At 42.0% G+C, this 27,650-nt stretch overlaps 4 protein-coding genes across 7 annotated transcripts; 2 read left to right on the forward strand and 2 right to left on the reverse strand.

Moving 5' to 3' along the window:
- Window positions 1–2,360: 2,360 nt before the first annotated feature.
- atg12 (ATG12 autophagy related 12 homolog (S. cerevisiae)) lies at window positions 2,361–4,723 on the reverse strand. Its single transcript, XM_070835940.1, has 4 exons — window positions 4,607–4,723; window positions 3,689–3,825; window positions 3,489–3,551; window positions 2,361–2,515 (listed from the first exon to the last, which is right to left on the reverse strand). Exons 1-4 carry the CDS (start codon window positions 4,698–4,700, stop codon window positions 2,456–2,458), a joined length of 354 nt encoding a protein of 117 aa, XP_070692041.1. The 5' UTR covers window positions 4,701–4,723; the 3' UTR covers window positions 2,361–2,455.
- Window positions 4,724–4,845: 122 nt separating this feature from the next.
- Window positions 4,846–8,267, forward strand: isoc2 (isochorismatase domain containing 2). Of its 2 annotated transcripts, XM_070835631.1 has the most exons (7): window positions 4,846–4,903; window positions 5,082–5,194; window positions 5,380–5,504; window positions 5,595–5,807; window positions 7,488–7,558; window positions 7,683–7,800; window positions 8,099–8,267. In XM_070835631.1, coding segments are annotated over exons 2-7 (594 nt in total). In that variant the 5' UTR covers window positions 4,846–4,903; window positions 5,082–5,193; the 3' UTR covers window positions 8,165–8,267. The 2 variants fall into 2 exon arrangements, with proteins under 2 accessions (XP_070691732.1, XP_070691733.1); XM_070835632.1 differs by lacking the exon at window positions 4,846–4,903 and having other exon boundaries at window positions 5,063–5,194.
- Window positions 8,268–8,496: 229 nt separating this feature from the next.
- Window positions 8,497–13,728, forward strand: foxj2 (forkhead box J2). Its single transcript, XM_070834934.1, has 10 exons — window positions 8,497–8,715; window positions 9,022–9,378; window positions 9,563–9,637; window positions 9,750–9,839; window positions 10,154–10,300; window positions 10,924–11,416; window positions 11,533–11,670; window positions 11,786–11,887; window positions 12,428–12,754; window positions 13,013–13,728. The coding sequence occupies exons 2-10, from the start codon at window positions 9,043–9,045 to the stop codon at window positions 13,123–13,125; spliced, it is 1,821 nt and encodes a 606-aa protein (XP_070691035.1). The 5' UTR covers window positions 8,497–8,715; window positions 9,022–9,042; the 3' UTR covers window positions 13,126–13,728.
- epn1a (epsin 1a) lies at window positions 13,542–27,478 on the reverse strand. 3 transcript variants are annotated; one of them, XM_070834931.1, is made up of 13 exons: window positions 27,406–27,478; window positions 23,744–23,903; window positions 23,357–23,458; window positions 22,830–22,988; window positions 22,099–22,227; window positions 21,621–21,741; window positions 21,322–21,479; window positions 21,058–21,129; window positions 19,627–19,710; window positions 18,811–19,117; window positions 18,016–18,180; window positions 16,258–16,500; window positions 13,542–15,520 (listed from the first exon to the last, which is right to left on the reverse strand). In XM_070834931.1, the coding sequence occupies exons 3-13, from the start codon at window positions 23,423–23,425 to the stop codon at window positions 15,054–15,056; spliced, it is 1,974 nt and encodes a 657-aa protein (XP_070691032.1). In that variant the 5' UTR covers window positions 23,426–23,458; window positions 23,744–23,903; window positions 27,406–27,478; the 3' UTR covers window positions 13,542–15,053. The 3 variants fall into 3 exon arrangements, with proteins under 3 accessions (XP_070691032.1, XP_070691033.1, XP_070691034.1); XM_070834932.1 differs by lacking the exon at window positions 27,406–27,478 and adding an exon at window positions 27,174–27,341; XM_070834933.1 differs by lacking the exon at window positions 21,058–21,129.
- Window positions 27,479–27,650: the final 172 nt, after the last annotated feature.

A 27,650-nucleotide genomic window follows, 5' to 3' on the forward strand; every position in this document is an offset into this window, starting at 1 on the left:
CTAGAATTTATCGTTAAACGTTGTATATTTAAAGCAAAGATAGAGGGCATCCTTAAGAGCAACTCATCACCTGGCAACAAGGTGAAATCAAGTGGTTGAGAGGAACCGACAGGCTAAAATCAGGGTGTCCATATGATGACATCTAATGTTGGTGAATATTCCTTGAGTCAGTGAGAGTCATAAAACTGCCTGAGGTCACTTGAATCCTTGTTTATGAGGAGATGTTATTGTAGAGTGGGCAATGTGTGCTATGCTGTGACACTAGCTAATATCTCCCTGCTTCCTGATTAACACACTCAGGCCTGATCCTGCCGCTCAGTGTGAACTCCACTGCTGGACCCTATGCAGAGGACAAGACAGAGGGGAGCAAATTCAAGAGATTACATTTTTGATGAAATTATGGATAAACCATGGATGTAAATGAAATTTTTGCTAGTAATCCCTGATAATCTGCTTTAATCTGTTTGTGTTAGGTGTGTTTTAGTGTGAAGCGCATTCTGACCATGTCTACTGTATCTCATGCGATGGCTCCCCGTCAGCACACAGTCCCTGAAATACAACAGAACATCAGCTAAAACATTTGAATTTGAGAGCCAACCCGTGGTGGTTTCTGGTGTCTGAATGATGCTGAATAATGTCTGAATAATGCTGACACTTATATACATGAAGGAACAACTTTGGAAAATAAGGAAATGTATAAAACCTAATGGATGCCTGAATCAGATCCCTGTGGCTACTAAAGGAATTTTCATTAACAAAAATCTATCATATGTATAAATCTGTACATGTTAAAGACAACTATATACTGTAGAGCTATATGCTAAGACCTGAACACAGTGTATCTCCTGATATTATCACCATTATTTCCTCTCAATGAAGAATGTTATTCTTCAGCCTTTTTGCTATCAGTGATAACACATTGGACATACAGTACAGTACAGTCAGACCAATATAGGCAAAAGGTTAACAGCCTGAATAAGCTGGATGCACAGTAACCATCAGCCATCAGCGACGTGATGACACAAATAAACTTTTTGTAAATCTAATATAAAAGTAAATATAAATGAGTGAATACAACAGTAAACTGTGAATTCTTTTTTAAAAACACTAAAATCATGAAATCGTTGTTTTTTTTAGATGGGTTTATGTGTCTTGACAAATATTAACTGGACACAAACCATTTGCCACATTCATTAGCAAAATATCTGAAAGCTACATCATCACTGAAAAAGCCCCATCTAGGCTTAGATATATAAACAATTCATGCTATTCTTGAGTAAATAACAATGCAAATAACTATAACTACTATAATAAATATTTTTTTGCATTAAATCATTTAATCTATGTGTCAGAAAATTGTGAAAAATGTCCATTATAATCTTCATATAAATTATTTTAGCTGAACATCAGTCCAAAAACAACTCCCAGCTGGCAAACACCAAAGAAATTTTTCTTTAAAAATTTAATCGTAAATTCAAATTGTAAAAAATGACTGAAATGATTAATCATTTATCAAATCAACTGCCGCTTGATTTCCTGTTGACTGGCCAATCATTACAGCCCGAGGTATTTTAAAATAACCAGGAAGAAGTACCTACCAAAGACCTTCTCCTTGTGCCTTGCAGGACTTCAGGTCACACACGAGGTGAATGTCACAGTAAAACAGCACTTTTAGTTGTCATTTCTTGTGGTCCTCTAAACCTACAATCCTCGGTTATCGCTCTCTTGTTCAAGAGCCCTTAATCAAAAAGCTCCTTACGAACTTGATTTTGGTTGCTCCATTTTGAAAGGATTCCCTGCGTCACTACCCTCTTCATCTTCACCGGCAGTACTCCTCCAGGATGAGCATCACTGACCCTAACCTCTCCAGCTTCGCTTCCCCCTTAAATCCTCCTGGCCAATCGTCGGACGGAAATGCAAGACTGGTGGAGCGACCGTCTGTTTCCACGCCACTCTACTCTCTTTTCTGTCTTTCTTGGGAATTTATGTCACAAACCCACCCTGAATCATGTAATCCCTCTAAGTCCATCTGTTACTGCAGTGCCCCCTCTCTTCCTATGTCTGTCCCTTTTCAGAGGAAGTTCCTCCCCAAAACTGTTAGCGCCAGTCTAAACTGCTCACCAACTTTACTTTTACAAGGTATTCAATTATTATACTAAGAGGGTTGATAAATCTGTGAACCTACTTATCCATATGGCTTGGTTGTTACTTTTTGCAAATCCTGTACCCACTAAATCAAGTGTAGCCTATTTGCCTGTGAATATTTTTGGGTGCCTAATGCGATGCCTTAAAAACAGTGGAAAGAGCTTTACATTGTCACAATAATTTATTTACAATATGTATGTATTACAATATGTACCGGTATGTACAGAGAACAAAAAAAGCAAAAACAACAATGTGTGCATGTTTGGATGATTAATTAAAAGAAAAACCGAAATGGAGTTGAAGGAGCAGTTTAACCCCAGGCTTGAGATTTACAGTAATGTAGAATCAGTTTGCCATCGCTGCCAAAACACTGAAAGAGAGAAAAAAAAAAAAAGACATGAAGATAAATATCAAATAAAATAGTAGGAAAGCCAAATTCACTTCATATTGATTATGACTGATATTGACATATTGAGAGAGGTGGGATGATCAAATGTCCACTCTGAATTTTGGACTTTGAGGTCTTTGTGGTTACTTAACAACACATTAACCACTGGCCAAGGACTCCAGCATGTGTTTCATGGATTTCCCCACCTATTGCCCCCTCTGCTGGTCAAAACTACACCTGACCCATTCACTTCTATGGGCTCTCCCCATTGGCTTGCCAATTACATAGGCTACTATTTTAATACTCCATTGAAGGCTCTGAGATGAAATATCATCTCAGCTGAAGCCTGACTGGGTTAAAGTTTATCTCTTAGAGCATGAATATACCCAACAGGGAAAAGGGTAATAGTTATTGCCTCCTTAGCAAGAGTCATGTACATTAAGGGAGTGACACAGTTGCTTCACTTATGGAATAAACTAAACAAAATAGTAAAGTGACGTTGCTGGCAAGTAGTCTGGCAAACATGAATAAACTTGTCTTTTGCGTGTACATGTGTTGCAATTTTACTTGGAAATATGGTTTCAGTTTGTGTTCAACTTTCACTTGCCAACTTTTCTGTACTTTCTACTCTCAACTTCTCATGGTCTTTATCAGTGAGATGAACTGAAACCTAACATCTGTATGCTGATGATGCATGAAAGCTCAGAAAAAGCTTGTGAGTGGACTTTTAGATTATTTTGTTATGCATATAGTTCCCAAGGTCAAGAATAAACTTTCATGCTTATATTTCAAGTGAATTACAAAATGTAGAAGACTACTGTGACTACTGTTTTCCTGCTCTTTGTTTTTCTGATCACTGCTGAATGTTGCTTTATCATTTTTAGATTAAGGGGAATAAAACATTAGGACACACCACAGTCATGGGGCATTGAAACAGGTGTTTATATGTACTCACATCAAAGAGGATTCCTACGTCTTGATCCGGTGAGGGGGCGAAAGACTGGTTTACATAAATGAACTGAAAAAAAGAAAGAAAAAAAAAACCAGATGCAGTTATATGTGAAGAATTTAAAGCCCTGGAGCAACTTTTCTAAGCCTCTGTCTAAAATGTGATTCTATAAAATGAACAAGCCAGTGGACAGACTTCATCCTCACCAGTTGTTCAGTGGCATCAAGCTTGAGGAAGCGGGAGATGAATTGAGACAGGGACTGTACCGTCCTTCCCCTGTCCACAGCCCACTTCTTTGTTTTCATTATAGGAGTGTCTCCCACAGCCTTCAGCAACACATCAACTACAAAAAAAATGAAGAAAACCAAGGGTGAAAGTGCTGCTGCTGCCACCCAGGCTGCTCCAGGCAAATCTAAACATGAACTGTTTGGGGGAGCTTCTGCAGAAGTGCTTGTTAAATCCACTCATACATATCTGCTAATCCACAGTGGGAAAGTAAAAAAAACTACGATGACTTACCTCCATGAGAGAGAAAACTGCAGAGTAACATGACTTTATATTGGACAGAAATTAAGTTACTTGCCAATTCTTTTTAAAATAATAATTAACATAAATCTCACATAGCTAATAAAAGGAGCAAATCTCTTTCAAACTCTAAAACTTGAAATAGGATATATTCAATAAACGTGGACGTGTGTATTGTGTCCGTGGATGTATTATGGTTGTGACAGTTTGACAGTTTTAAGCTAAGCTTGTTGGCCTTAACACATTCTTCTTACGTACAAGACGTGTAGCTAATTACTGTTGACATTGGCGTAAAATATATTTGATAAATGATGGAAATAAACAGCCTGTCTGGAAAAAACATGTACCCTATAGGAGCAAAAATATGTTGTCTTCATAAATATTAGCATTAGCTTTAGCCACTAGCCTGCAAATTAAAAGCTAAAAGTCTATTGGTTAAACAGAAAAAAGCAGCTCTTCTATTGGCCAATATCTCTGTCAATTCATTGTTACGTCATACACCCGGAAGTATTTCTTCTCAGACTAGCCACAGACACTATAAACTGATGATAACTGTGCGCTAAATAACTACAACTTTTCGATATATTAGGCTTTCTTACTTTTTTTCTTCTCTTCGTTTGTCGCCGAGTCGTCTGATGGTGGCTGTGATTCCTCTTTATGCGTTTCTGTCGGAGACTCAGCATTGTCAGACATCTTCAGGTGACCACTTTGGGCTGGTTTAGGTCCCACCCACCTCAGCTAGCGAGGCCAATCACGGCAAAACACGGCTGCTATTGGCTCAAAGAAACGTCAATCTTCAAAACTCGTAATTCTATTGGTCAGCGCGCTTGTGGGACATCGGTGTGTTTATCAAAGACAGGCTGTTGAACTTGTGTGTCTTCTAAGCTACATGCTAGGTTAGTTATTCATTTGACTATGAAATATATGTTAATAACGCAATTGCTTCACGACGAATTCAGATGATTGCTTGTCAATTTGAATCACCTTGTGATATGCTGGTTATGTTAAATATTGATTATATTAATTTTCCTCTTCACCTTGCAAGTCAAACGTGCATTTGCTGTTGGTTTCCAGTTACACAGGAGGCGTCACAAAGGTAATAACACTTTAACCAGACAGTTAAACTTTCTACAGTCCTGTTGAACCTGTCACCCACTCACCAACACCGGACCATTCAGGCAACAACAGTAAGTAAACTTTCTTTATAAATATCGCTCCAGCTCATTTGTGTTAAGCTATAATACTACTATAATACTCTCTGTCAAGACAATCCAGGAAATATTTCGTACAAGGAAGAGAATCAGCGAAAAGTGTTGTACCAGTAAATGTATCTTAATACAGCCTATTGTTTCCTGTGACTTTGCTGTTGCAGTGGCAGGCATTGGCAGGCTCTCCACCAAGGATACTGTGCTCCTCCTGTGTGACATGCAAGAGAAGTTCAGACCCAACATCTTCCAGTTCACCAACATTGTCAGCAACGCGGCCAGATTGCTCCAGGTTGGAAATGCTCACCATCACACAGCTAGTGTCTGTCAGCTGTTTGAACAGGTCTGATCAAATCTGCCTGCTCTCTCCTCCTTGTCTCAGGCCAGCCGTGTTCTGGGCATCCCCCCCATTTTGACCGAGCAGTACCCTAAAGGTTTGGGTCCCACAGTGCCAGAGCTGGGGGCAACAGACCTGCCAGCTCATGCTAAAACTTCATTCACCATGATGATAGAGGAGGTGGAGAAGGAGCTGCAGGCCCTGGGGAACCCCAAACAGGCTATACTGTGTGGAATAGAAGCACACGCTTGCATTGCAGTAAGATCATATCATCATTTTACATATCATCACTCTTGACATGTGTCCACTGTATTTGATATTTATTTTAAATGTAGTTATAGTTACCAGGAAACAATTTTTCAGACCATTCTGGAGGAAGGTTGATCATTTCCATACACATCAGCATGTGTCAGACAGTCTTGCATGGATTCTTAACCAATGAATATATATATTTACCTTTTTTACTAGATCTTAGTGATCAAAGACTTACTGAAATGGCTTCTAACAAACTTTCAAAGCTAATTTAAAGTGCATCTGAATATGTGTGTTTGTATTATATTAATGCTGCATATACTAGTTATTGCAGGTAAAGTGACCAAGTACAGTTGCACTCAAAATGATTCAACCCCCATTGCAAATTAGGTGTACTGGCAAAATTTCCAAACTTTCAGCTGTGTTTAATGAACATCTCAAGCAAGAACAATTGAAATAACTCAACACAACTGACATTACAGGTGGTTTCTCCCAAATTCAACTCATACAAACATGTTTAGTACTCAGCAGAGAACCATTTTGCTGTTATGATCTGCTGCGTAGAAGAAGCTAAGAAGCTCCAGAGCATCACCGAGCCACCGCCATGCTTCACTGTAGGCAGGGTGTTCTTTTCAGCGCATGCCTCATTCTTCCTCCTCCAGACATACCACTGATCTATAGACCTGAAAAGTTCCAGTTTTGTTTCATCGCTCCACAGAACAGAATCACAAAACTTCTGCGGCTTGCTTATATGGTTTCAAACACATTGTCTTGTGCTTTTGGGTCAGTAGTGGTGTACGTCTTGGAGTTCGGGCATGGTGCTTTACTGTAGAAACTGAAACCTCAGTGCCTGCTGCCACCAACTCTTGCTGCAGGTGTTTTGCAGTCACTCGAGGGTTTTTGGCCACCTGCCTCCTCAGAAATCTGGTGACAACCGTTGATAGCTTCCTCTTTCTGCCACGTCCAGGTAGTGCAGCCAGTGTTCCTTTAGCTTTGAACTGACAAACTCTGCTTCCAACAGTATCTCCAGGAACATTCAGTGTCTTTGCTGTATTTTTGTATCCTTTTCCTTGTTTGTGCAAAGCAACGATCTCCCCTCTTAACTGTTTGGACAATTCTTTTGACTCACCCATATTTCGAACGTGCAACCAAAGGTCACTGTGAACAAACCCTTAGCCAGTTGGGGTATTTGATGTGTTCTATCTCAAGCACACCTGATGCCACAAATGAGGCCTCTGATTAGTTATATCAGGTTTGCTTGAGGCACCACCTCATTTGCAAATGAGTGCCGCTATGAGGGATTCTATTCAGTGGGTTGAATAATTTTGAGACTGCTTTAGTCACTAAAAGTGGCATATTGTGTTGAATTTGGAGAAACCACCTGTAATATCATATTTATTGAAATAGTTCTTGCTTGAGTTGTTCACTGAACACAGCTGGAAGTTTGTACATTTTGCCAATACACCTAATTTGCAATGAGGGTTGAATAATTTTGAGTGCAAGTGTAACTTGAGTATGAGGGAAGTGATGTGAAAGAAGATTATTAAGCTATTACACCATTATTAAGTAAATGAATGATGTTATTATGTAGTAATGTTGATTTTTTTCCTGGCCTGGTGCGCCATAGAGCTTCCACAGTAGTTTTACTGAATGAATGAGGACCTCTGCTTCTTGTCTTTTCCACAGTGCACAACATTCGACCTGCTGGAAAAAGGAATGGAGGTTCATATTGTGGCCGATGCTGTCTCATCCAGAAGGTATCTGTGTAGTCTGCATTTATTCTGCTATGCTGTATATCATTATCATCTGCGGTAAATCTAAATTGGTTCTTGTGTGTTTCTGGAAAGTAAATATGTACATCTTTTGTGTCTCCCCTCACAGCCAGACTGACCGTTTGTTTGCTCTGTCCCGCCTGAAGCAGAGCGGAGCTTACCTCACCACCACAGAGGCTGTTCTGCTGCAGCTGGTTCAAGACGCTAAACACCCCAACTTCAAGGAGGTGCTTTCTGCCGCCTGAGTTACTTTTCTCTGTTTAGTTGTGTCTTTGCCATGTCCTCAGGCTGCTGTCAAAAGCAATGCAGCAAATAAATCATCAGTCTACAGACAAAGTCACACTGCGTACAACCTTTATCACCAGTTTCAGGTGACCTTACACTAAGGTGTGGTGAGATTTACCACTTGTTTAGTCCTAAAGCTGCCATCTTGCCCTTGCAAACATGCCAGAATTGATTTTCTTCAGAGTATGCTGCCAGAATAAGTAATGAAAGTGACGTATATTCTCTCTACGTTACTGACAGATCCAGAAGCTTCTGGCCCACCCGTCCCCAGACACCGGCCTCCTCGCCTTCTTCAGCGCTCTGTAGGGAGATCATCAGCTGTCATTCTGTTCCACAAAGACTGTACAGAGTTTCAGTGCTTCCAACACACTGATAAAGTACTTCAATAAAGTGATGCTGCTACTTAAAATTTGTGCTGTTGTGCTTTAGTGTTGATGTTTCTGAAGCAGTTTTAGGTGAAACTTTACTTCTATCCCAATGAGCCCACAGTAGCAGGAACTTCTACCTCAGGCTGACAGGAGCTGAAGAGGTGGGACCAGCTCTTAGAGGCGGGTGCACAGAGTGATGTCATACAGTGGGAGGAGGGAGTGACGTAATTCTGATATATCCAGAAAGGGAGGGGAAGTAGAGAGGGAGGGAGAGAAAAAGGAAGCTGTTCGGTACGGTTTTGTGTATATTTCTTACACAAACTTTCACTAACCAAAGTTATAAGTGAAGGCCTTGTGGGGATCAACATGCTGAAGAGAGAGATCTGAGAGGGAGGACGGTCACCAGTTTGTCAGCAGTTGTGCACAGCTGATGACAACATCAAATATTAACACTTTTTAAGGCCTTGGCCCTCGAGTGACTACACAGAGGTAAGCTACTCACAGTTCTTTCTTAGAAAATAGAAAGTGTCGGCGGAATAAGCACAGTTAAATGCTGTCAGATTCATGCCAGAGCTTTGCTTGTGAATGGAAAGTTTCCAGAGCAGCACAAAATGTCTTGTGTCTGAACTTTATGGTTTGGAGGTGACGTTTGTTGGGAGTACAGGAACAGAACGGTTGCCAGTGTTGCATTGCAGGTAGAGGGGAGTTTGCTACTGGGATTATCTCTGCAGTGTCCCAAGTAAACAGAGAGTAAAAGGACGTGTTAATTCAGTGCTTCCTCTTCTGATCCCTCAGAACCTGCACAGTAGTGAGACGATGTCCTCTGACTTGGACTCCAGTCTCACCAGTATTGACTGGCTCCCTCAGCTGGGAATCAGCAGCCTGCGCTCAGGGAGAGAGAGGGGGGGAGGAGGAGGAGGAGCAGGGGAGAGGGACAAGAAGAGAGACAGAGGGAGGGAGAGAGGAGACTTCCCACCCTCTGTGCCGGACCCCTCCCCTTCTAACTCTAAAGGGAAACCCCCTCACAGCTATGCCACTCTCATCGCCATGGCAATAGCAGCTGCACCTGAGAGGAAGTTGAGCCTGAACGACATCTACACCTGGATCAGTGACACGTTCCCCTACTACAGCCGAGTGGGCCGTGGATGGAAAGTACGATCTAATGTAGAGTCACAACACATCTTCAGTGTACTGGAATAGTGATACGTTTGTTACTCAACCATAAGTGTAGTTAAAGTAGTTGTTTACCTGATTTGTAACTGATTTTCATATTTTTTCCACCACTTGCTGGGACAGGACTGATTTGTTGCTCTGTGATACTTTATGTTTTGAACAGAACTCCATTCGACATAATCTGTCCCTCAATAAATGCTTCAGGAAAGTTCCTCGGCCACAGAATGACCCTGGCAAGGTGAGTTACCGTTTAAATTATGACGCTGTAGGCTGACATGTATTTTGTTAGAATTTGCATCACGTGAAATGCAGATATGATAAAAACCTAAAGCTAAAAAGTGTATTTCTAGGGTTCCTATTGGACGATGGATGGGCCAGAGGTGAACCAAGTGAGGGCACCTAAACGTCCCTATCCAAAGGAGGAGGAGGAGAGGCATGACGTATGTTGATTTCACTCACATTTTCTAATTTTCATCTAGTAGTCTATTGCAGAAACTGGTTTTGGTTTCACATGTCCAAGATTTGAAAATGTGTGTTTCTAAGATTTCTTCATCCACCACAATAAAATGTTAAATGAAACCTAATTTTTGGTGCTTGCAGAATTAAAAGATTACATCTCATTCAACACTAACATGTCTTTCCAGAAACAATGTCCTGGTTTCTTTGAGAACATTTTCTGGGATTAGTCACACTTCAGGAGAATTTTAATACTACCTTTCTCGCCCTTGCAAATAACAACTCTGTGCTGTTACAGGTTCAAGTACCAGGGACACAAGCAGAGACAGGACCTTCTCCTCATCAGCCACAGCCCACATCCCGCACAGAGCAGCTTCTGAACACAGAGCCACTGGGAAGCATCCAGCAACCCCTGTCTGCCTCCCTCTCTCCTCCCCCACGCAAGGTAGAGTCGACTCCTCCCGTCTTTGTCACAGTCAGATTTACAGGGCGTTTTTCTTAACTAGACAGCACTTAACAGGGACGCTGGAAGTCAGTTAGTGTATTTTTCAACATTGCTACATTATTACTTGACAATTTTAGGGCGTGATCTGTTTACCAGATATTTTTCATCATCTAGAGCTAAAACCAAATCACACATCCTGATGCACTACTGGCTCTAGATACATACTCAGACACACGTGTTACTGTACAGCAGCAGTAACCTTATGTTACCTTATGTCCCGTAGCTGTAGCTGGCTGGATGAACTCACTATCTGACAGGGTGACCACTGTCACCAGTGACCACTGCTACTTCGATTCAGTGGGACAGTTGAAATGACCCTCAAAACTCCTGAAAATTCCTTACTGTGTTTATAGACTAACGAAAAAACAAATCTCTTTCCTACCACAAATACTAGTGCCTTACATTTTAAATCCCAGTAAGAAAAAGAGGAAGTCATTGTTAAATTTAAACTTTTTTATGAGCTGGTTGTATTATGTCTGACTTTAGGGCCTGCGGCCCCCTCAGTACCCCTTCTTCCACCACCCATGACACTTAATACAATGTCTTGTCTTTTATCTCCACAGCAGCCGTCACCCTACATGCCAGTCCCCACGTCCAGTCTGCCTGTCCCTCATCCATTCGTCTCTCCTTCAGCTGGCCTCCCGCCTGCTGCTCCCATGTCCTCCATCAATTCATTCCCCCCTCCCCACCCACCTGGCCCAACTTTTCCCACCGCCACTGCCTCTGCTACGCCTCTGTCCGCTGCCAGCATGTCTCCAGCTCCTCCAGCTGCTGCCTCCCTCTCTGATGCCACTCAGACTTTTCCCGCTTCCCTCTGTGTTTCTACTTTCTCCTGTGCTCCCAACTCAGCGCCTGTATCTGTTTGCACTGCGCCAGGACCCGTTCACTTCTCAGTGTCTGTTGTCCCTTCATCTGTTGCCGCCCCTCCTGTTGTCTCATTAAACTCATCCACTGATCCTCCGCTCCGATTCACCTTCGATGAGCTGAATTTACCGGACTTGTATGCATCTTTCAAGTCTCTTTTCAAGACCATGCGGGAGAGAGGAGGCTCACAGTGTAAGTACTATGTATGTGTAGGTGTGTTTCATGTCCATCAACTCCATAAAAAGTATATTATACACATAAACAGCATGGATAAATGGCTTCTTTTTTTTTTTTTTTGCTGTTTCCAGCTGATGTTGCTCCCGTGGCTGTTCTGAACAATGACACTACCCCACTTCACACTCCAACTCTGCTACCAATGTCTCCTCACCCTGCACCACCTCCACCAGCTACGCACCCTCCTGAGACAGAACGTGTTTCACAATACAGTGAGTCTCGCATTTACCTTGTCAATACTTGAAATACTTGAATCATATTAAAACAGCAACATGACACAGGATACGTGAGCGCTTTCTAAAGTTACCTTCCTCTCCTCCTCTTCAGTGGTGCCAGTTGACTGGTTCAGCAACACAGATTCTCTGAAGGAGAGCTTCCGCATTGCCAGCAATCTCGACTGGGCAAACATAGACCTCTCCGGTCACCCAGGTCTGTGCTCTTCACCAGTCTTCTTCAAACTGTCGCTTCATCCTTATCACCTAATAATGTAATTTATAGTTATAGCTGGTTACTTGATTTGTTACTCAGCAACAGTTTTCATAAGTCTGTGAAGTAGTGAAGACATGAGCTAAACTGACTGATCTATTAGTCAGTTAGTTGACCATCAGAAAATGAACTGGTAATTATTCTGATCAGCGATTAATCACTTTCCTGAGCAAAAACACCAAACAATTTCTGCCTCCAGCTTCGAAAATGTGAAGATATGAAGTAAACTGATTATGTTTAACTGGGTTTGAATTTGAATCTGATTTCGCCATGGGCTCAAAGAAATAATATTGGACATTATTTGATTTTATTAATGTGTAATTAGTATCACATAATTTACCAAGAATTATGCTGATTATTGAGATCTTTGCAAAATGATAGAACTGATGAGTAAGTGCATAACCTGTAGTGAATATTTACTCAGGGCTTTACCTTTTCTGGTAGCTTTTCTTGTGCTAAAAGACTCTGGCTTGCTGTCACCAGACCTGCTGGAGAGCATGCGCCAGGCGGAGCTCTGCGACTGGGCCCTGGACCCGGCGCTCTTCACCTCCCTCTGTGACTCTCTGAACCGATTCTTCACTCAGAAAGGCATGATCACCTCTGGGAATAACTCCCCCCTAGCCCTCGGTGTGCCTCACCCCTTACAGGTGGCACCGTTCACCTCCAATCCCCCTCCTACCCTCGCCAGCCTCACCCACCCCTCCCCCCTCCCCTACTCTCCCATAGTTCCCCCCACCAGTGGAGTACAGCCGCCCCGGAGGGCTCAGGGACTTCAAAGACCACCACTAACACAACCCACCAACACAGCGGGTAAGACCTGAGCAGCAGGTTCAAAAAGTGGCTTTTTAAGTTTTATGGCAACTTAGTGGAATCCAGCACAGCTTGTGGGACTCTTAAAGGATCAGTTTGCATTTTTCAAGTTAGTTCTAGTGCAGAGTTCACATGCTGTATGTACACTGTAGTCACTCCTCCTGTCTAGAGAGATGAAGTGAGGAATCCCTCTTTTTCTTACTACCTATACACTGCCAATGTGTGCTAACTTAGTCCATGTCTCTCTTTTCATCTCAGCTGGGATGCAGCCTCACACTATGACCCCTCGACCGCGCCCCCCATTAAAGAGTCTGCACAGCAACAGTGAGGAGATCCAGGACGACTTTGACTGGGATTCTCTGCTCGTTTGACCCCCACTGTCTGTGAGGAGGAACGACTCAGTCAGAACTTTTCAGAGAAAAGTGACTCTTTTCAGCCATCTTCACTAAACTCGATGCAGAGGCTGCCTAACTGTTGTGCGCCTTGAAGCTTCTCTGAGAGCAAATCCGGGGTCCAGTTTGTCACATGACTGAATGCTGTATTTCGAGGTTGAAATAGTTATATGGTATTTCACCTTTATTCAAACTCATATGCTGTAATAACTTTTGTTTGGCTTATCTTTTACTGGTATTTGGCAGGGTGTTGTTTTTTCTGTTGGACTGTCGATTTTTAAACCTGTTCAAAGAAAATAAAGTGTAAATTTATTGTAGTCACATTGTACGCAGAAGTAAGAAAATATATTTATATGGAATATAGACATAAAGCATTAACTACAGAGCAAGCATGAAACAAGCAAAACACACATCCTGTGTTTTTGTTTTATTTCATAAATTCCTTTTGTTTTTATCCATTTTGCTTTTCAAATGTGAATGTTCACAGTCATCACCACACAAAATTCAACCTTACCCGATAAAAGAGATATTTTTCTTGTTGATATAAAATAACAATAAATTCATCAAACTAAATTAAAAGAACAGCATGGAGCATGTCGTCAAGTCCCTGTTTTTTCCTCCTTTCATTCAGTGAAATAAGTCTTTTTTTCTAAAGAAGCATCAGTATCTCTCCCTCCCCAAAGGAAAGAGGGATGACACGCAAGGACAGTGGTGCTCTGGGACACCTGGGATCCCGTATGAAATGTGTGATTGGAAAAAGAAAGCTACTGCTTCTGATTAATTAAAAAAAATAAAATGAAATACGATTGGCAGAGAAATGCGTGACCCTTATAATACCTCAATTGAAATCCCAACATTACATAGTATTAATACAAGTGAGAATTTCTAAAAACAAAAATAACGGATGTCATTTCTTCCTTTCTGAGTCACTGAAATAAGATCGGACACAGGAAAAATGGAGACAGATATCGGTACATATACACAGAAACAGGCCTTTGCACTGCCGCATACTTGCACGCTCACAAATAAGCATTCATATTTTCATTCATACATTGCTGGAAACACACACATTCAACAAACATCCCATCATTTTCCCCATCAGACCACAGATGTCAGAGCTCTCTTTAGATTTCTACAATAAATCATGATGAAAAAAAAAAATAGGCATTTGATTTAAATGGCATCATCAAGTGATTTTCCTTGTTTATTTGTTCCCAAAAATTGGAAAAAAATAAATTACATTTAACATTAAATTAAATTAAAAGTGAAATAGTTGAAACAATTTGACCACATTGTGCCTGAAATGTTAACGCAGGTTTTTCAGTCCGTATCTCAGTCTGGAGCTGGTTAAAAATCATCCTTCATGCACTGGGTTCATTTCAGTGATTCAGTGTTTGTTTTCATCTAGAGGGAGAAAAGAGGAAGAGGCAGGTACAGCAGTTTCTCTGTTCAGTTTGTTAGTGGCTATGTCTCCTCTCCCTCCATCTCTCTCTCTCTCTTTCAGTGCAGTAACGTTATAACAGAGTAGAGTGACACTCCTGAAAAAGCCTCCTGCTCTCACAGACTTACCTTCATCTCAAGACAGGACTGAAAAAAAAAAAAACACAACATGAAGAACAATACAGAACAGGATTAAAACAAAAATAAATAGATCTCTATTTCCCACCCACAAACAACCCATACTGAAATGAAAGGAACTAAAAGTGAAAAATTATTCTGAAATGAAATAATGCTTTTGAAGGAAAACATAAACAAAATTTTTGATTTTTTGTTTTTTTTTCTTTAAATATAGAGATGTACACATTTTTCTTTTTGGACACAAATTGTGTTGAGGGGGCATGAATGAAGGGGGCAGCAGGTACGACAGAGGAGGTTGAAACAGGTGAGCAGGTAGTGGTGACACTTCCTCAAAGAAGAAATGGGTTGGTGCTTGCCCCCGTCGTTCCTCCTCCTCCGACTGACCCTCCCGCTCCCATCACTCCTCCTGTTCCAGCGGGCCCACCCAAAATCAGATGAGGAGGTGCTGCCCCTCCGGGCCCCAACAGAGCAGAGCCTGGGGGAGCCATAGGCGAGAGCCCGCTGTACGGCATGCCCATGGGGCTGGCCTGCATCATACCCAGGCCCATTCCTGGAGCCCCCATGCCCACACTCATTGGCCCCATGCCCATTCCTGGTTGCACCATGCCCAGCATGGGGTTGGGAGGCACAGGACTGGAGCGGAGGCCGCTCAGGCCAAGTGATGAGGGCTGAGGTGAGATGGAGGTCATGGGTGGAGCCACGCCGAAAGGGTTGGAGGAGGCCGGTGTTGGAGACACCCCCCTACTGGAAATGGTGCTGCTGGGAGTCACTGCCATGCCGGGAGCAGGAGATGAGCCTGAGGGTCAGAGGTGACCGACGACACAGAGAAAACACAAGAGTCACTTGTGAGTATCTGCCCAAACTTTGTGTTCAACATGTACTGTAATCTATGTCCAGGTGCCATTAATATCAGATTTTCAGATCTGGAAACAACAACATGAGATGGTGACACAAAATTACAGTTGAAAAAAAGAAAATAAGTAAGTCAGTCAGACAGAAAATTAATCAGTCTATTTTAATAATCAAGTAAATGTTTTGGTTAATGTTTCCCGGCAAAAATGTTTCATATTTATTTGCTACTTATCTGTCTTATGTGACTGAGCAGAATGTGTTAGACAATATGAGACAGTCGCCTTGGGCTTTAGGAAACGGTGATAAGAATTTTTCATACTTTTCTTTAACGTTTTATGGGCAGAACAATCAATCTGGAGAATAATCAGCAAATTACTAGGTAATAAATATAGTCAGAGCAAATTGTTGTCATTCAGGTACTCGTACGTTCTCATTTCCAGTTATTAGTTCCTTATTTAAACAGTTATTCTGCAACTCGTTTTGAGCACCGTTTTCATCAAACACATTTCCTGTACAATGACATAAACTGTATAGTTAATGTGGACATACACAGCTCTACCTAAAAATGTAAAATATTTCCCAGAATTAAGGTAAGACTGACTACAGAAGGAATGCTGAGCTTAGTGCGGTTACTTGTCTTTTCTCAGGTTTCACACAGTTAACACGATAGCTGTAACTAACCCGTGTTCTGGAGGAAGGGGTTGTGCGCTGAAGAGGAGGAGATAGAAGGAGGAGGTGGCTGTTTGGGTTTGGGTTTAGATGACACCAGGGAGTCAAGATCCACCAGCGCTGCATTGGGGCCGAGGAAGGACTCAGGAGTTTTACGAACAGGAAGTGAAGAACCAAGAGACGACAGGTCAAAGGGCACTGGTGAACCCGTACTGTCACAGCCTGTTGCTGGGGAGCCTCGTCGCTCTGGGTCTCCTGAGGGGGAAGGAATAGAAATACAGTCAGACACAGAATACTAAAAACTTTCTTCCATTATAATAACTAGAATTATCGTCTCGTGGTTGGATGCCTCCGCCAACCACTAAAATTACCACCTCTGACCAAATGTGAAATATTGTCAAAATCTCCCCTTCTGTTATAATAAAAACAAGCAGAAAAAAAACACTATGATGCCACAGTGAGGTTGACCTTTGATCTTTGGATACAAGATGTCATCACTTCATCAATTTATTCTATTAGATATCCGTGTGAGATGCTGTCATAAATAGTGCATAAAGTCTTCATTTGTGGCCAAAAATGTGTTTTATGAGGTCACAGTGACCTTTGACCCCCAAAATCTAATCTATTCATCCTTGAGTGCAAGTGGACATTTATCCCAGATTCGTAGAGATTCCATCAAGGTGTTCTTGAGATATTACAATCACGAGAATGGGACAGATGGACAAAATCATAACGCCTCCGCCCGCGATTATCACTGACATGGAGGCATAAAAAGAAAAAACAATACAGAACTGCATTACAGGGCTTCAACTTAATTTCTTTCCACCACTGTCCCACGCTGTTCCAAAATACAATTTAAACAAAGTTTGTCCCCGGCAGTATGTTTTGCTGGTGTCGTTGCCAGCAGGGACGCTGGAAGTCAGAGTTGGAGGTGCTGAAAGAAATTCAGTCAATACACAATGACTGATGACAGTATGTTTCAAAATTATTGAATTAAAACGCTGCCAACCTTAATGTTAGGGCAAACTCTAGTTATCAGATCTATTTCATAAGATATCAACACATGCAGCTGTACCGCTGACCTATATGCAGGTACAGACATGTGTTATTGTACAGCAGCAGTAACTGCCGTTATTTTATGTCCTGTAGCTGTAAGTGGCTGGACTGAACTCTCTAAATCTGTCTGATGGGTTGACCACTGCTCTGATGTCTTTGGTTACTTTGATTCAGTGGGACACTTGAAATGACCCTCAAAACACCTCAATGTGTTTATAGACTACGACATATTGATAATTAACTGATAAAAAAAACTCAATCCTCTTTCCTACTACAAATACTAGTGCCCATGGCATATAAATCCCAGTGAAATGCTTGTAGATGTCATTATTTTGGTTCATCTTGCTGTGTGCTCTCACAATTTAAAAGTGTTGGCACACTCTTAAATTGTCTAGTCTCTCGTAATTCTGCATTTACAATATTGTCAGAGATTGATGTTAGGGTTTGATTGCAGTTGTCTGCTCTCTCTTCCTTCTCTTCTTCTTTTTACTGTCCCTGATCAATATTTTTTTGTCCTGGGGACAGTGGGACGCCCTTAAGTTGGAGCCCTGCTGCATTGCTCCACACACTAGAGGATGATGAGATGTAAGACAAGACAACTGTTGCGTGCATGCAATTGAAAATTTGTGTGTGATCTATGAAAATCCTTTAAAAAGTGTGTACCGGCACCTCAGTGTTGAGTGTGAGTCCATGTAGCTTTAAGTGTGAATGTACCTGTGCCGTTAGTGTGTTTGGCGGTGCCACTCCAGATGTCGGAGGTGATAGGGTCAGAGGCAGTGACAGGCCCGTCCCTTGCCCAGGGGTCTACTGGCCCCCCCGAGGAGGAAGTGCTGGGTGGCACCGGGGGGCCCCAGGGGTCGGCACTGGGGGGGGTCACAGCTACAGGGGAGGGGAGGAGACGCAGGGGAGGGGAGGGTTAACACCACACCTTACAGGTACAATCCACAATAAGGAGGGAGCAGGAAGATGGGCTGGGCTCGAACATTGGTCTTTCTCTCCTTCACCTCAGCAGTCCCACTAACGTGACAGGTGAGAGCAGATTTTCTGCAGCTGTCCACCATGTCACTTTTAACCTATGTAATATCTGAAGCTTAGTGGAGGCAAAGGAGAGATAATAAGAGGCTACCTCATACATTAAGAGGGGTAAGAGACGAGACAGCTCTGGTTGAGACACAGCCACAGTCAGTCCTGAGTAGAAACAAGAGGATAAAAATCCCTGGTTTAGACACAGAGGGAGAATGGATTTAGCATGCTTGCTTTCCTCATTACAAACTGAAAGCATGTGGATGAGAAGATATGACAGCATGGAGACATAAAAATGTAACAGGGCTGTTTTGAAGACAGGAAATGGAACAGCGGAGTGAAGAGGAGTAAAGGTCGAGAGGTCTTCACATCCTCTTTCTTCCACGGAGCAGGACGCGCTTCTCTTCTGTTTCTCAGCAATGAGTACATTCCCTCCGACCTGATTGGCTACAGAGTTGATCGGTGACCAGTGCTGTAGCTGCTTACCTGAGCTTCCCCAGGGGTCCACGTTGTTAACTCTGTTGGACGTCTCTCCCCAGGGGTCCGGAGGAGGGGCTATAGTGGGCGGGGCTCCCCCACCCCAGGGGTCAGCGGTTGTAGGAGATGTGGGTGATGCTACCCCCCATGGGTCTGTGGAGGTTGTGCCCCACGCACCTGGGGCAGCAGGGGTAGGAACTGTGGGTGGAGGCGAGGGGCCGGCAGAGCCCACATTGGTGGTGGCAGCAGCAGCAGCAGCAGCAGCAGCAGCAGGGGCCCCCCAGGGGTCCGCGGCACTCAGCTCCATCAGTGAGCTCTATACATGAGAATATATTAGGGATTAATGTTCCTATAGCTGTATTCACAAAGAAGGATACATTCATTCACCATGCTGGTGTTAGATAATGATGCAGTGATAAGAGGAAATTCACAAAACTGAGAAGCAGAAAATTGCAGATTAAGATCAGATTGAACTTCTGACAATAAATTTAGTTTCTGTCTCTGTCTTTTTTCAACCATTAATTATTCATCCTTGATAAATAACACTTGAGAGCCGTGACATACTGTTCTATGTACACTGTTGTTTAAAATAACATTTTTGTCATTTTGTGGTTTGAGGGCCGTCTGCGATTATCACACCTAAACAAGCCATCATTGTGAATTTATTACTTTTACTATTTGAAACTTCTTCATGATTTAATTTCAGATGTGTGGCTGCCTTCATGGGACAGACTTTAATTACCACAATGCTCAAGTGCACATGTACATTAAATTAGGAGAATTGAGAGAAAGACGGAGACGTACGCCGATACATTTTACACACACCTCCTCAGGCTTTGCCTTCTCCCGCTTGCTCTCCTCGATGGCCATCTGCAGCCTCAGGTCATCGCCTCTGCGCAATCGCTCTTCCTGCCAATCACACAAACTGTGATGTCAGCAACCTGAGACACACTCGGACAGCACGCCGCAGGTACAGATTTAGGATCAGTTTACAATTCCACAATTAAAGTCTGAATCGGTGAGAGTGGAAACTGAGAGCCTAACTTTCAATCAGAAAATCAACATAAATCAACCAGTACCTAGTAGAGTTTGCAATTTTGTCTGATGATCACAGTACTTTGGCAAATATGATCAAATTAGACAAACGCTTGTAAGTTTGTAGAGAAGTTTCAGACAGAAAATAAGTTCATCCAGAGCTGCTGTCACAAGGCCTCCTAAAATGAAACTGAGAACTGTAGAGCTGTTGTGGTTAGAGGTTTAGACATGGATAGGATGTGAGTCCTCATCATGCACCAAATTTAAATGCATTTTTAACCAACAGCAGTGCTTAAGTGTTAGCTGTGGTTAGTTTTCTTTTCACGTGCTGTCACTGTGAATATTCCAGAGAAACTGCTGGCTGTTTTTTATCTGTTTGTGCTGCTTGTGGTTCACTTGCTCACATTACTGTGCATTAGGAACTTGATCTCCCCTGATACAGATCTTGCAGATCATCCTGGGACATCCCTAACTAATGCCACCATATATCCTACTCCATTTTAAGGAGGATTGACTGTCAAACAGCAGAACACCGGCTAATCTGTGAGAAAACATGCTGTCTCTGTCTCTCAATGGAACTGAGTCTTGATACCACTGAGCAACAAAAACAATGGCATTATCCTTTAAAGACCCTGCACTTGTTTAAAGATTAAACCAGTCAAGTGGTACAGTAGGTGCAGACTCTAACCAGTTAAATAAAAAAGGCACACACGCTTTGCACTCAGTGAACACAATACAAGGAAGTTAGGACAGCAGGAGATCTGTAACAGGTAAGGAAAAGAAGGCATTTCAAATCAAGACTACAGCTGAATGCATGCTATCAGAGAGGGTAACACAGAGGGAAAGAATAATCACTGCTTAGAAAACACTCAGTATTGAATTTAGTCAATTATGGTAAATATTTGCCAATGCCATGCAAATTAGAGTTATTCAATTCCTTGGGTGCTCATGTTTGTGTAGTTTTTACACATGATGACAAAGATTTGAAAAGCACCACAAAAGAATGTGACACTGTGCAGCAAACTAAATTATCTCAACAGTATAACTGCAGTCGGCTGCAAATTTGAATCTTGAGCAAAATGACACATGACAAATATGAGCATAAATTATTTCTTTTGATTGATCAACGCTTGATATATGTTGGACAAATTCCAGTCAACAGAAAGACAGATAGTTGATGACCGGCTGGCCAGTCAGCTGGGCACACTCTCTGCCCCTGACCTTTTGCTGAATCTCTTTGCTGAGTGTGATTGCATAGCGGAGCTCTGCGTCCTCCAGAGGGTCCGTGCTAGTCTGGGGGAGGTCAGGCATTACATGGTGAGAGCAGAGCTAGGTGTATGTAGTGAGTAATATCAGTAATATCCCTCTTTGTACACAGGTGCTGCATCAGATTCAAGAAAACAAAGCTAGATGTAGTTACTGTTATGCTTTAATCTTTATCTTAGCTTAAGCTGTGCCTACCCTGAATGGGCAACTTTGGGTTACCTGCTCTGCCTCTTCTTTGCTCATGGCCAAAGCCAGCTGGAGCTGCAGATCTTCCTCTCCAGAGCTCTGTGGCCAGGCCTGCTCAGGGTCCGCCCCTCCAGAGTGGGATCCCACTGACAGGCTGCCCCCCAGACTGGGTGCTGAGGGAGCCGAGGAGGCTGGAGTGGAAACAAATACGCATACTACTCAGATCTGAAGGCCCTTTGAGGTGTTGTGAGCCCACACGTCTTTCAAAGTGTAATACTGTAAATTGGAGCACTAGTTGAATCTTTTGAAACTGTTTTAAGTCACTGTCTCACCACTGGAGGTCTGTGCCATCTTCTCTTTGGTTTTGAGGGCGTGGATCCTCTCCTCTCTTAGTCTCTCTTCATCTTTCAGCAGTGTCACCAGCTGTTTGGCTTTCTCTCGCACATTCACCCCCTTGAAAAATACAGGTATGAACACACTATCAAAATACTGCAAATTAGCGTATTGTTTTTAAATTACATAAATAGGCACACAGTTAATCACTAATGCTGTTAGTTACACTGCATAGCTTACTGTTCGTGTAACAGCCTGTTAACTTGGCACAGTTTCATTCATCAACAACCCATAAAAACTTTTACAACTGGTTTTTGTAGATTTGCACAAGAGTTCAGAAGCTCATTGTAAAATGTCCTTGAATGAACCACAAGCAGCATGTTTGACAAAGTAAGCCTGCATTCCACAGAGATGGACCTTACTCACTAAGCACTTCACTTTCTATAGAGCTTTGTGGGCATGGGTGTGTTTGTGTACCTGGTCTTTGCCATCCCTGTCTATGTACTGGAAATCCTTGAGGGTCTGGACTGCGTATATGTTCTCTCGGCACTGTTGGGCAACACGCTCTGAGCCCGTCTTGATCAGGTACTCCATAAGAGTCATAGCCTGGTGAAAATACAAATCACAAACAATGACTAACTGTAGGGACGCTTTGGGTAGTGAGGTACCAGAAATGCAAATATCAAAGCTGTTAACAAGCTAAAATGAGTCCACCTATTAGATTCCTCAATCATTCACACCCAAAACGTGCATACACACAGAGTTATGTAGTCTAGGAGTGGGAATTACAAATAACATGAAATAATGTGAAACTCAAAAGGCTTAATACAACAAAAATTTTAAAAACTACAATGAAAAATCCAGAACTCAGTACTCATCCAGTACTCCTGAGTAAGTTCGTAACACTTCTGAATCATTCTCATCAACAAAGGAAATCTGGGAATATTTCAATGCACAATACAAATTCAAATAATATAAACTGATGATAACTATAGTGCACTATGCTGTAAATGGGAAATTATTGCAGATACATTGCCGAATACGGCAAACACAATACTGTAACACTGAGAAAAAAAAAAAATTCTAAAATCTATAAAACATAAAATATATATATGTATAGTGACTGCGTTGTGATATTGGCATTTTGTATTATGCTTTTCAATGATATATTGTCACCACAACTCTCTCCTACTTCAACACACACAAACCTTGTACACATGTCTCCAGTTCTTGCCGTGATCATTGAGGCGCTTCCACACCATACTCATGATTTCCGAGAAGGCCACAACATTGTAGGTCAGATCAGCAATCTCTGACATCAAAGAGCTGCTGGGGCCCCATGGGTCATTGGATGTCGCCTCTCTAACCTGAACAACAACACAGCAAAGGACGAACTTAAATTATCCTCCATCCAAGATGCCTGCCATGAGAAATATGTGTGGGGCCAATACTTTGTGACAATTCAATAGTCTACACTATTCTGAGTAGAAATGCAAACTCAAACACAAACTATCGCAACACAAAAATAATATGTGTATAATATGATTAGATTAGCTCATATTATGTTAAACAAGGATAAAGAGCGAGGAGGTTGCTGCAAAGAAATATTAGATTATCAGCAGCAAAATTATATCGTCTGTGCTGCAGAGATACATGGGCTACACTTAAGCCATGGCTACATGGGGGATGTGGGTGTAAAGAGAGAAGAAAAGCCAGAATTGCAGAGAAACACAACCTTGATTTCAGCCTCTGAATAGTTGTGGACGATGTTCTTTACTTGTCGCCGTAGCGATGAGGTCGACATGGCAACGGTCTGACCGTCAAGTTCTGTTGCAATCTGAACAGCAGACGGAGAAGACGGGTTGTAAACCATAGTGGATACAAAACAAACAGCTACAGGGCAAAGAACATAGTTAATTCAGACAAGACAAGACAAAGTGAGATAAAACAAATTAAAAATACTACTAAAGAAGAGTGCACAAAGATTAAGAGTTAAAAAAGACTGGAGGAGATGTAAGTACAAGAGTGTGGATGAAAGCGTAGGAGACCTTGAGAAGAACAATCAGAGTATGACAGAGGGTGTCTTAAATCAATCTTAAATCATGTGACTGCTCATGCACACCTGTTACACAAGAATGATGCAGAATAAGGGTCTCTCCTCCTGGTATCTCTTCTTTTTCTGGCTTGTGAGCCACTCATTCACGGAGTGCTAAGTCTCAGTTTGTCTGTTTCTTCCCGTGGCAACATTGGGTCCCAAAACCACAGGCGTAGGGAGATGAAAACTAGGGAGAAAGATTGAGATTAACATTAAACAAAGAGTCTATGCTCACTGAGAGATTACTGCTACCAAACAAACACAAGCTAAAACATTATGCTGGGACTAATTTCAAATTAACCATTATCTAAAAAAGGACAAAGAAGATATTGAGCAACAAAATCACATGCTTTGTTGCTGATCCACACATGGCTGATAGTCAGAGATGCAACAAATTAGTTATATGCTTTATCTTAAAGGTCGAGGTTCTTTGGCGCAGAAAATAAAAGCTTTTAAATCCTAAAGAACTGAAAATAAAGCTCTCTTTAACCTCTCAAGAATAAGCAGGTGAACAGACTATTTCTGAACCAATAAGAGACAAAAACTCTCCTCAGACGACAACCCTAAATTGTGGCGGTGGGGTTCACATTATTAAGTTGGAGGGAGCCGAGTGTTACAGGAGTAAGATATTTTCATCACACATTTGAGTACATGTTCTAGCGTTTCACTCTTGTGATTAATTCATGAGCCAGTCAATAACTACTTTCACATTTTTATCAAGTCGTTTCATTTATTAATGTAGGCAGCCTCTATCTTTCTATCATGGCAACGCTATGCAACAGTGGTGCTAGATAAATAATTGTTGAATTTCCAAACACAAACTGAACACGTTTATTATGCAGCTGGCAGAAAAGTTCAAAAGTCATTTACTTAATTTCAGGTGATAATATTCCTTATTATTGGATGGATTACAGATGACACGGTGTTTATCCAGGTCTGATATAATTAGATTAGATTAGATTCAACTTTATTGTCATTGCACGTCACAGGTCCAAGGCAACGAAACCAGAAGTGCACAAGCGGTAGCTATATACAAAAGTGCAGATATTAAATTATATATAATATGTGTATAATATGAATAATATACAGTCTGTACAGTGGAGCAAGTTGTGCTTAAAAAAGGGAAAGGTTATACAGTATGTACAGCAGTGCAATGGGAATGATTTGCATCATATACAGAGTGTGCGGTGTGAATGTATAGTAGTGCAATATGGATAACTAACAACACTATGACCAAAAGTTTGAGTTGTAATGAGACATAAAGAGGTCATAAGAGTGTGGCAAGACTTTTTACGCTAAGAGGTAGCAAATATGAACTTAATAAGACACTAGGTGTAAGAGCATCTCAGGACATACATTTGTCCAGAAGTATCAGCACCCAGTGAAAAACCATGCAAAGATTTACTCCTGTCAGCCTTTAACAAGAAGTCGAGTGTAGAGTGTGCATGTTATCAGCAAAAACTTGGACAGGTGCTATAAATTATGGGTTCTGTCATGCCTCACTGGTGGCAGGGTCTGAACATCATGGGGTCATCCTGGCTGCTGCTGTAATGGCATGCGGAGAATGATTTTGTGGCACAGTATTGGATCCCTCAGTACCTGCTGAGCATTGTTTGTATTTGGATGCTTACACAGCAAGCTCAAACACTGTTGCTGACCAGATGCATCCTTTCACTGCCACAATCTGCATTTTCTCACCAAATAGACCCATGTCACAAATGAGGTAGGAGACAATACAAAAACTCTCTGAAATACACACATTACAAGTAATCAACACACCTACAAACCTATTTTTGCTGTTGGTGGATTTAAACACTTTCCATGAACGTTTTTAGGGAGCTAACTTTAACCCTAAAAAATAAATAAAGTAAAAGTTTGGCCATCACAGGGCATTTAAGATCATCTCCAAGTGCAGGGCTTGACCACTCCCTCAACTGTCATCTCTCAAGAAACAATGGCTTTGCAAAAGAAGATGATAAATTCATCCCACCCACAGTGTGACCAATCCCTCCAACCAGACAAATGAGCAGTGGTAGGCAGCCGAGAAACAGTGCTGCTCTCTTGACTCAGCCTCCAGCAGTCCTTCCTGCATACTTCACTCAGACTCAGCAGTGACAAGGAAGTACAGACTGACCTCTTCACCATGTGCTATAACAAACTCCAACTTGATCTGTGCCTGTGGACTGTTCTCAACAATCAGAGAGTTAATGACAATTCTAGAGAGTATAATAATTTGGATTTGTCTATTTGCTCAAGTTTTAAATCTACTTTGGCAACCCAGTAATATTACAATACGCTTTACTAAAGACAAATTATGTGCTATCTAGACACATGTAGCAGGACATATGTGTTTTGATTTGCAGGTCAGACAAATATGAGACCATGTTGCATAAGTGTACATTGGGCAACTGTTGCAAAAGCCAGTTGAGGACTCCTGAAGCTCTGTACCAAAGTTCAGACACGCCAACTAATCTTTGATAAGGGACACAGCATGCCTTTTATATCTTAGGCTTCCTGTTCTGCCAAATACCTCCACAATCACTTGGACAGAAAAGAAAATCAAGCCTCAATAACTACATTTAAATTAGGCTGCTCTGAAACACCTGAGGCAAAAAAAAAGGAAAAAAAAGTACACATCACTTTATCGTCTACTGTGACAGCCTCACTATGAACTGAATGTTAATGACCTGTTGTTTGCAAGTGATTCAGCATCGGCAAATCACAGTTAAACCTACGTTATGATATGAAGGCTCCATGAGGCAGCTTTACGAAGAACTGGCATTAAAAATGAGCCAACTTATTCTTCCTAACACTTGGATGCACTTGACGTTTCACAGCCCTACGACGAAGTTACCCTCACACAGATAAGGTTAACGATCGCTACCCATCCAGACAGCAGCAGCTTCCCCGGTCACACCTACCAAGTTAGCTAGCTAGTGTAGTGTTAGCAATCACTCAGTCTGCTGTCGTCAGGCTAGCTAACCATCAAGTGTTGACTTAAGCAGGGTGTTGGACACAGCGGGACAGAGTGAGGTGTGTACACAGAGTTTAAAGGTACCCTGAAATCATCACAGCAGTGCTAACAAGAGCACGACTTTACACGACTTTATCTGTGTCACAAAGTCTGTACGCGAAAGGCAAGTTCACGAGAAAACATTAAAGCTATTTAGCCAACAAACGTTAGCTGTCATCTGCCACTGATGGCTAAAATTAGCACGCAACTCTCCCATTCTCACCTAAGCTAATCGTAACAGTTGGCTAGCACTTTGCCACCAGGGTTTGGGTGAAGTCTGGGTGAACTACAAACAGGGCTTCAGGAGGGTGTAGCTGGAAACAAACTAGCATATAAACTAACGTCAAAGCAACGTTCAAGCTCTCATCACAACACTGTGTCAGCACAGACTAGACACGACCATTACTGTAGCCAGTGTGTTTGACTGATAAAGAAATCACTTACTGCTCTGTTGCAAAGATTAGCCAGCTAGCAAGGTAGCAGTTAGCTAGCTAGCTAGCTAGCTCCTGCTAGTTAGTTCGCAAATGGCAACAGGACTGCCAGACTGTACAAGCTTTAGCAAGGACAGGTCCCGCTTCGGGATAATGTTGAATGTACACGTTCAAATCACAAATCAAAATGTCAAGAAATATTGACAGCACACCACAATAAATATCCAAATGAAGTGAGTACTGACCCTGTTGTAGCTTGACTGTACGAGGAGATGGCCGAATTTCCGGTTCCGTTTTCGGCTACGAGAAAGACCGCACCCCCTGTAGCTTTGTTTTCCTGGGATGGTAGTAGAGGACTCATGAATTATTAATTGACTCTTTAACTGCTTGAAATTAAAGTCCCAAATGAAAAGATCTACAAAGAGACGTTTAATTAACATCCCAAGTCTTGCAGGAAGAGACAGGCAAGTAAGATTTGATTGATTGTTTG

Source organism: Pempheris klunzingeri, chromosome 8 (assembly GCF_042242105.1).
Source record: "Pempheris klunzingeri isolate RE-2024b chromosome 8, fPemKlu1.hap1, whole genome shotgun sequence".
Lineage (NCBI taxonomy): Eukaryota > Metazoa > Chordata > Actinopteri > Acropomatiformes > Pempheridae > Pempheris > Pempheris klunzingeri.